The 10,971-nt window shown below is 32.3% G+C and overlaps 1 protein-coding gene across 1 annotated transcript; it reads right to left on the bottom strand.

Annotated features, from left to right (window-relative positions):
• Positions 1-4,140: 4,140 nt before the first annotated feature.
• LOC107031737 (uracil phosphoribosyltransferase) lies at positions 4,141-9,369 on the bottom strand. Its single transcript, XM_015233198.2, has 12 exons — positions 9,146-9,369; positions 8,799-8,882; positions 8,387-8,465; positions 7,529-7,587; positions 7,206-7,283; positions 6,894-6,975; positions 6,513-6,561; positions 6,366-6,427; positions 5,334-5,401; positions 4,938-4,993; positions 4,797-4,844; positions 4,141-4,702 (listed from the first exon to the last, which is right to left on the bottom strand). The coding sequence occupies exons 1-12, from the start codon at positions 9,284-9,286 to the stop codon at positions 4,651-4,653; spliced, it is 858 nt and encodes a 285-aa protein (XP_015088684.1). The 5' UTR covers positions 9,287-9,369; the 3' UTR covers positions 4,141-4,650.
• Between the last annotated feature and the right edge of the window lie 1,602 nt (positions 9,370-10,971).

Raw genomic sequence — 10,971 nt, 5'->3', positions numbered from 1 at the left:
TCTTTTGCTAAATTGACATTTGGAACGTGTTACACTTGTTTTAGGCCATTTGTGGGGGTGTCAAATGATTTGGGTGGAAAGTTAGTGTGACATAGTTTATTAACTATTATTGTAGAACGTGAACTTATAGTCAACTCAACATGAAGCACAAGAAATCTAAGTAAATTTTGTGTTTTCAAATTTGTAATGCACGTTATGTTAATATTCTTCTCTCACATGAGATGTTACATGACTAACTTTAAAAACTAATATATTTGTTAATAGCTTTAAATAAATAAATAAATAAATTTTAATGTATTTGGAAAATTAATCATCAATGCTAAGATTAAATAAAAAAATTATTTTTTATATGCTAATACACTAAAAATGAACGAGAAAGTAATAAATTAAGACACGAGGCCACAAGGGGAAATAAGTGTATGACATGTGTAGAGAAATCACACGACAACGAGAACATCGAAAAGTGCCATGCATTTGGCTGACTAAAGAAAGATGCTTTTTTTTTTAAAAAAAAAAATGCTTTCTCCTATCACTTTTTTTTGTTATATTATATTTTTTAAAAGTTAATTTGACTAATTTTATATTAATTTAATATTTTAAATAAAAAATTTAAATATTTAATAATTATGTAAAAAGTATTATATATTACAATTTTCTATATATATCAATAAAATTTAAAAAGTATCATGAAATATTAATCAAAATTTTTATCGTTTTACTTTAGAAACAAAAGCCATGAATTAAAAGCGGGTGGTGGAAAAAGTATCTTTTCCTTATTATCTTATTACTACTTCCGTCATATTTTATGTCATGTAATTTAACCTGATACAAAATTTTAAAAATATGATAAGATAATATTTTACAATTATCACATCTCATGAATTTTTTTGCTAAACAACAAATATTCAACATGACTAAAATATTGATAATGTCATTAAATATTTACTAAATAAAAAATTTGTTGAGACTAACAAAAACAAAAAAATATGTCATAAGAATTGCAACAATCTAAATTGCTTTCTGATCATCTTTAAAGTTTAAATATTACCTGTTCTGTATTAACAACACCATTATACTCATGAATCATGCGTACGTAAAGCAATATTGTTGGTTCAAATTTGATAAGAGTAGTTGGTTTTATTTTGACTTTCGAGTAAGAATAATTAATATAATAACAATAACTTATAAACATAGAGATAAGATCCACATATATTTTAGAAAAAAGAGTTTGAAATATATATAAACATTTGATCGAAATCAATGTAATAATTTCAAATTTTGAATAGGACTATCTATTACGCCTGTATTTTAAATTAAAGCTACATAAATATGTATGTAAACATTATAAATATTGCATATTTTAAATTAAAGCTACATAAATATGTATGTAAGCATTATAAATATTGCATAATTATTATTGAGCAACTACAGCACGCTATAGGTGAATTTATTTGTTATTATAATGTGTCTAATTGTTTATTCTCCTTATCATATATATTACCTTATATCGATATATATTATTTAATATATATCATATATTATTATTATTATTAAAATATGAGTAAGTGGATGTATAGCTTGTGAGGCTGTAAACAGATTGTACATGTGACATATTAATCATTAAATACTTTAGTGCAAACTGCAAAGTTAACCTCATGAAAAGTGATATATACTATGTGTCCGATATGATTCTTCATGGATACAATCTGGGACTTTACACTAAAGTATAAGTAATAAATTAAATTACATGTAACCTAATTAGCATCATCAGATCAAATATATCTTTTCACAGTTTTATATATATATATATATATATATATATATATATATTAACAAAGAGGGCTAAAGTTTTTATATAAATAGGAAAAAAAACATTGAAGAAGGAAAGAAACAAATAAAAGAATGAACAAGAGTAAAACTGAGTTAGAACCATTTTACTCAGTTTATATTTGATCAAACCCATTTTATTCATATTTATAACAGCGAATCACTATAACAAAAGTAACTTTTAGCGGTAATAAATATTGAAATTAATAAAAAGTGTTAAAGTCTTTACCGGCATTAGTTAAGTGTCATTAGAATCAATGTCGCTAAACACTTTAGGGACATATATAAAGAATCCTAGTTGGCCCTAAAAGTACATATTTAATTAATTGTCGCTGATGATTTTTTTTAGTGGATTACAATTTAATCAAATTTAGCTCAATCCATTCAAATCTGATTCGATCTTCTCATCTGTAACCCCCCACCCCACCCCCCACCCTCCGGGGGAGTATATACTCCCTCCGTCTCAAAATAAGTATCGCTTTAGCAGAATATATATACGTATCTTTTAACTTGACCTCAGTTGTCATTTTTGTCCTTCAACTTTAGGTGTGTGCAAGTAGACACTTTAACTTATATAAAATTAAATAAATAAAAGACTGGTGTCATATGTGGTGTCTTATATGACAACTTGTATCTTATATTAAAAAGAAATAGTACGTTAATTCATGGTTATGACTGAAAACAATCATTATTTTTGCCTAGAATTTCTAGAACAACACTTGTCTCGAAATAATTTTGTTTTTTTTAAAAACGTCACTTATTTTGAGACGTATGTATAAATTAACAATTATATTGATTAGTCGTTATCTTTAATTTAATACAGGCTGGTCCATGTTATCTTGGCTTCTTTCAAAAATAAAATAAAAAAATGGACCACTATTTCAATCAACCAAAAAAAAACTATCTCCTTCTCTCTTTAACTTAAAAATCAAATTTCAAAAAGATCCCATTATTCCTTTTTCCTATTCCAACATTCTTCCCCTTATCTTTTTTCCAAGAAAAACTTATATATATTTCCATAATTAGACCTTATTTTTTCCTAATTAAGTAAGTTGTTCTCTTCAATTTTGTGTCAAAAAAATAAATCTATATTGTTTAGTTATGGGATTTTACATGAAATATGTAAAATCATTAGCTTCTGTATGGTTAGTTATATTATTATTAGGTCTCTTGTGTTGTTGTCTTAGCAGCAAGCCTCGTTCTCAAGGTGATAAAACTAGTGGTACTGGTGGTTGCACTTGTGATGGTGGATATGGTGGCGTATAGCGATCGAATATATGTATACGCAGTTCAAAATCCACAAAAAATTCATTACATTTTAAGCTTCGATATCGATTTGATATACGATATTTTAGCTTTAATAGTTTTGGTTAGTGATTATTGTATAGTGAATTGGTTTTTGATTTGTTGATTAACAACATACTTTTATTGATTGTTAATTTCTTTCTTTATTGTTCTTTTTCGATGAATATATGTGGGTGGGTGTCAATTATTTTGTCATTAATTATATGAAAGATTCAATTTTAAGTATAATGTGATGTTGTGTTTAATAATTTGTTATAAACTTCGAATGCTGATAAAAAAGATATGAGTTTGGAGTGTGAGTATTAAAGTTTTTAGAAGTTATATTCTAACTGTATCAAACGACAAGATGAGCAGAAAAGTTTCATTAGTACTTACTGATGATTAATGTCTGGTACTCGTATTGAAATCTAACTGAATTCGACACACACCAATAGATTTTTTCCATGGGGCTCAATCCCGAAAATGCATAGATTTCACTATCTCATTGCAACCCATGTTTGATAAACGGTAGTTTATTGATACGATGTTTCAAAAGTTATCCTCTTTTTTTATAAAAGGAAAATGCACAAATACTCCTCCTATACTATGATCAAAATCTCAGAGACATACCTTAACTGAACTAAAGTCCTATTACCCCTGAACTTATTTTTTTTGTAATTTTATACACCTTTCGTCTTACGTAGCACACTCCGTGACTCCACATAATTGAGGCGCGTAAGATATATTTAAATTCTCATAAGCTAAAAGGGTGCACAAATTTTTTTTTAAAAAAAAGATAAGTTCAAAAGGTAATAGGATGTTAGAATAATTAAGGTGTGTCTTTGAAATTTCGAGAAGGTACTTGATCATTTTTTCTTTCTTTAAAAGAACAAGTAGACTAATTGCATACAGACATAAACAGATAAAAAAAAGTATAAATATCTTGTTGTAATATCCATGTGAAATGTGATGTCTCTTTCATGATTTTTTTTTCACTATTCTCACATTCCATCAAAACTCAATACTCCATGAGAATCAATTCAGAATCCAATCAAATAACAATACCAAGCAAATTAAACTCATCGTTTGGAGGACAAATCAATCAAAAATTACAAAAACAGAATCAAACTTCGATCTGCAACATTGAAGTTTAAAATTGTGTTTCTGAACTTAAAAGCGTGTGCACATCTTACCCCTATCTTGTGGTGGTAGAGGTTCTTTCAAAAAGACCTCCGAGAACAGATATAAGACTGTAGAAAAATGATGAGATCGCCAAAACTTTGGCGTTATAACCTTCATTTCAAGCTATTTCACACTTCTTCAATATTCTCTACCCGTTACACGTCCTTCCAAAAACGAAACAGAGGCATAGGTTCCAAAATTGGGAAACAATGATGTGGTGGAAAACAAGATAAGCAACATGGTTGGGGAGGGGGGAAGGGGGGTCAACGCCCAACTCGTGTCATCACAAGGCGTGTTTCACTTCTATAAAGAATGTAAGAAGTGGCAAGAAAATTCATCAACTGATTCGTGTTTACTTCATGTGTCAAAGCTACGGTCTCCAGCATCACCCAATCCGGGGATAATAAACCTGAAAATTATATAACCGGAAACAGTAATGGCATGATGCAGGAGTACTATTTAGAGAAGTGAGCAACGTAAAAGGTTGTGCGATGATGGGTTACCCTTTCTCATTAACAGTTGGGTCAAGTATTCCAGCGTATACATGTAAGCTGGTAAACAAAGAAACGACAGTTCAGGAGATCTACTGAAATGATTTAAATACAGAAGATAGATACAAAAGTTGGAGTTGTTAAACTAGTTACCGTGGATACTTCTCACTGAGCTTTGTGAGAGCAGGAGGAGCAGCCACTGCACACACCTGAAAGATGCAAGTCATGTAATCAGCGAGTTGAAAGCATACATAATTAGAGACATCAAAAATTCAAAACTAACACTCACTGAAGTAATGTTCAATCAAAATATTGAAGAAGTATATTAGCGACCTAAACTGATTGAGTTACTCCATTTTCTCACACATGTACAAGATGAGATTTTCTGAAAACTTTTGAAGCAAATTCTGTAACTGCTTGAGAGGTCAAAGAGAGGGATGTCAAAACTGTATTTGAACATGCAAGGTTTGTGGCAAAACATCAGTCGCAATATATGGTGCAAACGAATAGTTTAGCAAATAAATATAAATGAGTATGTTGGGAACCTACCACTTTAATCTGACTATTGTCAACCCCACGTTCCTTTATTAGGTCAATAGCTGCAACAATTGTACCACCTACGAAGATGTAGAATCCAGTCAGATTAGAAAACAAATCAGGTAACAAATACTTTAAAAGCATAAAACTTAACGATTTATAGCTACTACGATGAGATTATACATGTGTCTGTCCGTACATTCTACGAGATACACACATTAAACAAGTGAAGGAAAAGACAAACGCTTGCCACAAAAAAGATAGACCAAGTCCGGTAGCAATTAATCTGGACTCTTTAATGAGGATTTCCAGGGGAAGTACTTCCTTCACAAGACTCGCAAAGAATACGCATAGCCTTGAATACTTACAAGGACAAAGGTTATTACACCCCCTGTGCAATCTTGGTTACTCATTCTGATTATTAGAACCTAGAGCTTCAACTCTTAAGGGGAGGGAAATTGGTTGTGGTTCATTATTTCAGCAGAATGGCTGAACACATCATCTACTTGAATAATTTAAGAGTGTCTGTTATAAAGAACTAAGTCGCTCTACTCCAACAAATACTGTACAAATTAAAGCCCACGAAGGTGGAGCCTATAATTGTTTAATGATTCAGCTTCATTGAACTTCAGCAATTTGGCAGTGCAAGACTGAAAACAATTCAGAGAACGAGATAACAATATAACTGGAATAGAGAAAGCATAGTTCAGGACAAGAACCGTTGAACAAAATTTTCGACCCACGTCTCATGATTATGCACGATCTGGAAAATATATGCCTAGCCTAACAGTTATTTGCTAGGTTAAAGGAAGTGCTTGGCTGTTATTATGTTGCGAGATGGAGAGAAGCAATATAAGTACAATAACAGGGAGCGACCCTCCTATTGGTCAATATTCTGCAATGCTCGACCCAACCTTGTTTTGGACAAGTAACTACAGGTAGAATCTCAGCATTTAGATAGATTAGAAATAGATAACTGATATATGGACCACGAGTTCCATAAATAAGAAATTTACAGAAATATAGGGGGAGAAGTATTGGTACCAGTTGCAAGCATTGGATCTACAACAATCACACGAGAACCTTCAGGAAATTTATCAGGCAACCTAAGGAATGGACAAAAAGAGTTACAAATTTTACCCCAAGTGATACTATAGTAAGCAACAGTCCAGCTTCAACAAAGATACTTACTTGTTCAAGTAGACAGAGGGCTGAAGTGTTTGTTCGTTTCTGCTTACTCCTTAATTTGAGAATGAAAAGAAGAATTAAATTATGAGAAGGGAAAAAACACAAAAAGAACAAAAATGCAGTGCTACATTTGATTTGGAACTTAGATTGACATAGTTTTAAATGTGATTGAAAATGAAACTCTGTTTTAAATGGTAGGGATGCAAATAAATGAGCGGTATCATGTACATGACACTCGTATGAAATAGTAGACTTTTACACCATTATAAGTACAATCACCTTAACTTATCTATAATTTGCACTCCGATAGATACCCACACCAACAGGTTAGTAAAAGAGAAAATTCTAGTTTCCTATGCTAAAATGATCATAACTGGCCCTTACCCAAATGATATGTTTTTGTAGCGGGCAAAATTGATGTTGCATGCTCTGCAAGAGCCAGACCAGCTCTCAAGATGGGAACAATCTGTAAAACAAGGAATTGGGTGCATGAATGACCATGGCATACCTTCATCTCTTTTATGCAAGATTGCTTCTCACAAATATATTATAAAAAAACAACCACCAGAGTTATTTAGTCAATCAGTTCCCATAGAGAAACCAAAATTGATAAACCAGGCTGGAGAAGAAAGAGTCGATTAGAAAGCAATAGCTGGATTTTTGGACAACAAAGATGGAGAATATAGAAAAGCTTACTGCAACAGGTTCCCTTGGATCAACGAATTCCACAGATGCAATACCCATTGGTGACTGGATCTCTCCTGCGATGGTAGGCTGCATTGATGACGAGAAGTATTTAAATCAACATTTGGCAAGGAAGATTGTTCACAAAACCATTAGCATCAATATGGCTTATAGATAAGGGTGGTTTTCTTTTACTTCAATTGCATAAACATCAGAACAAAATGAAGTCATTTTCAATTCGAACATCCAGGTTTGCTACATTTTAATGAATTCATAATATTACACTAAAAGAGTTTTTCGTACATAAGAACAATAAATGCACTATCAGAACTCACCAACCAATCTCTTGAAGCTTCATATATAAGCAATCTACCTAGCTCAGCCATGGCATTCTCTACAAGGAAAACAGCCGATTGATATATACTTTATGAAAAAGACTGCCAAATATATATCATACATGCAGAATGAATTGAAGATGAGTATTAACCTAATTAGTCATTTTAAACAGGAAAGAGAATAATCTGAATCTGCCGATATCGATACAGTACAACATTAATGTGATTTGACATAGCCTAGATATTCTCCGGTCCTAAACATGCTTTGACTAAAGTCACATCTCTAGGTGCTTCTCTAGCTCCACATAGTTACTTAATTTTGTATGCAATCGAAAGATAACAAACGGAGTAGAAATAAGTTCTATGCAATAGTAGTGAGACTAACAATGTACTATAAGATGGACCATTCGGTCTTTAAGGCCGATATGCCACAAGACGAGTGACTTATAAATGTAGATATTATGATGTATGTACAGCCGCACAGTATTAGACAATATTAGAAATGGCTGCATATTACAAAGGTGCAAGTACCACACATAAAGGGAAAGCTTGAAATGGTTTGCCCATGACCGGACTCCGGCGTACACCTCAAAATATACTTCTTATTAGGTGGGACGCTATGGACGGCTGAAGGTGCCAAAATGAGACAAGGTAGACACAAAATTACTTCTCACGTTTAGGAATAAATTTCAAATGGTGCAACTTAATATTTTCAGTACATAAAAGACACTTGGCCAAATTCAGTAACAGACTCGGACTTCACCAGTTCAGTACAATTTCTAACAAACAAAAGCTAATTTAAGCAGTATAATTTCTTGAATGAAAAATAATAACATCAATTAGAAAATCTTCACATACTGAAAACAGGGCAAGGCGTCTGCTCATTTCGAAGAACTGAAACCCAGTGTTTAATCAGAGGATGTGGCGGAACAAACACCTATATAATAACAAATATTATAAATAAACTAACATTACAACATAACCAATTTAATTAAATAGCTACTGTATTTGTTTACTAAGAAAACCATTTTGTCCCATCATCAGCAAGAGTTAAAAAGAAAAATCCAAAACAAAAGATTCCCATCAAATTCCTTAAAAAGAGCCGCTCCAGCCTCCAAGGAAAGGCCGGAGCACAAGAGACTATTGTACGCAGACTTATCTTGCATTTCTGCAAAAGAGGCTATTTTCACCACTCGAATAGGCAACTTTACTAGTTAAGCCAAACCCATATCCTAAACAACCAAAAAAAGCATTAAAAAATGAACTTTACCAGCATTCTATCACCAGAAATCACTTTGTTCTCCGTCGCCATTGAACAAACCACCCTCTTCCTCCCAGTATAAAAATTATAACCCTGCAACCAAAAAATCCCAAAAGCTCAAAAATTCCAATTTTATAAACTAACCATACACAATCCCAAGATTACATGAATTCTTGAATAGTCACAATCTGATATTTTATAGGAAAAATCACAAATACACTAAAACTTATTACAATAAAAGGAAAACCCGTAAAAGGGTATATACACATCATTACAAATTCATCAAACACAGTGCATATCAATAAATATATACAAAAGGGGCTTGATGGGTTGTTAAGTGGGGTTCATTAAAACACCTTTTTGTAATGAAAATTGAGTGTTGGGAGATTTTGCCGACAGTATGAAGCGGCAGAGGAAGAAGAAGATTGTAGAGTGAGAGGGGGGTCGGGGGGTAAACGGAGGTGGGGGTGGGTATAAATAAATAAGTGGCATGCCATTGGTGAAAAATGGGTTCAGCTGAGACAAGTATTGTAGCTGGATTGGGTATCAAATTGCTGATTCTTTGGGAACGGTGAAGAAGGGTTCAACACAAATTACTATTTCCTCCATTTCAAAAAGAATATTCTTATTTTCTTTTTGGTATATTTCAAAAAGAATAACATATTTCTTTTTTTTTAGCAACACTTTAACTTTAACTTTTCATATGACATATTTAAGACTCACGTCTCATGATTGATCTCGTTATGAGAATCAAGGTATTATTTGCATAAAATCAGGTATGTATTTTCTAAAATATTTTATGATTTAGAATAAAATAATATTCAGTCACTAACAATTATCAGGAACCAAAGATATATACAACTATTGGTTAAATATGACATGCTATACCAAACTTCGTAAATGGAAGAAGGTATAAAATTTAAATAGCATGAGTTTGAATATTATTTTAATTGTTTTGAAAGACTCAAAGCATAAGTCATGTTGTACTTCGGTCTATTATACCGTTGGTTAAGGGTAAGACGATGGATTCAACTTTCATCGCACCAAAAAGGTAAGACATCAGGTTAAAGTCCGGATGCACCATAATGAAAAATATTTGAGGATAAGACGATAGATTCAAGTTCTATCGCACCAAAAGGGTAAGACATCATTTGAGTTTTGATGCACCATGATTGAGTTCAAGTCCTATAGAATTATGGCGTAACATGCCTTATATGGTTAAGACATTGAGTTTGAGTCAATGCACCATAGCGATGATAAAATTATGACTAAGAAAAATAATATATTTTTGATGAAAAGCAAATGTTACTACAATTCTGATAATTCAAACTTAATCAAAGGCTCCGGAAGAGCTACTATATTTCTGCCTAAGGGGACAAAACTTGTCATAGAAGATGTTTTGTTCTCTTCTAAATCCCCAAGAAACCTATTAAGTTTTAAAGATATTCGCCGAAATGAATATCATGTTGAGACAATAAATGAAATGAATGTTGAATACCTTAGTATTACCAAGATTGTCTCAGACCAGAAATATGTGTTGGAGAAATTATCAACTTTATCTTATGGCCTTTATTATGCAAAAATAAGTACGATTGAAGCATACTCTATCGTAAACCAAAAGTTCACTGACTTAAAGACTTTTGTGCTTTGGCATGACCGAATAGGTCATCCTGGATCAATAATGATGAGACGAATCATTGAAAACTCAAATGGACATTCATTAAAGAACCTGAAGATTATTACAAATGATGAGTTTTCGTGTGTTGCTTGTTGCCAAGGCAAATTGATTACTAGGTCATCACCAATAAAGGTTAACATTGAATCCCCTCAATTTTTAGAACGAATATATGGGGATATTTGTGGACCTATTCACCCATCTAGTGGGTCATTTAGATATTTTATGGTCCTAATAGACGCATCTTCAAGATGGTCTCATGTGTGCCTCTTATCATCTCGCAACCTGGCGTTTGCAAAATTATTGGCACAAATGATACGATTAAGAGCGCAATTTTCAGATTATCCCATTAAGACAATTCGTGCTTGATAATGCTGGCGAATTCACATCACAAGCTTTTGATGCTTATTGCATATCGGTAGGGATAAAAAGTTAACATCCTGTAGCTCATGTTCATACTCAAAATGGCCTTGCTGAGTAATTTATTAAGCGTTTACAATTGATAGC

This window comes from Solanum pennellii, chromosome 9 (genome assembly GCF_001406875.1).
Source record: "Solanum pennellii chromosome 9, SPENNV200".
Taxonomy (NCBI): domain Eukaryota; kingdom Viridiplantae; phylum Streptophyta; class Magnoliopsida; order Solanales; family Solanaceae; genus Solanum; species Solanum pennellii.
Note: the sequence above shows the minus strand (reverse complement) of the source record. Positions and strands in the feature narration are given on the sequence as shown.

Coding starts and splice junctions, on each gene's coding strand:
- LOC107031737 (XM_015233198.2), bottom strand. CDS start 9,286: ATGGCATGCCACTTATTTATTTATACCCACCCCCACCTCCGTTTACCC. Junction 8,883..9,145: donor TCAATTTTCATTACAAAAAG/GTGTTTTAATGA, acceptor TTTTGGTTGCAG/GGTTATAATTTTTATACTGG. Junction 7,588..8,386: donor GACGCCTTGCCCTGTTTTCA/GTATGTGAAGAT, acceptor TTTTCCTTGTAG/AGAATGCCATGGCTGAGCTA.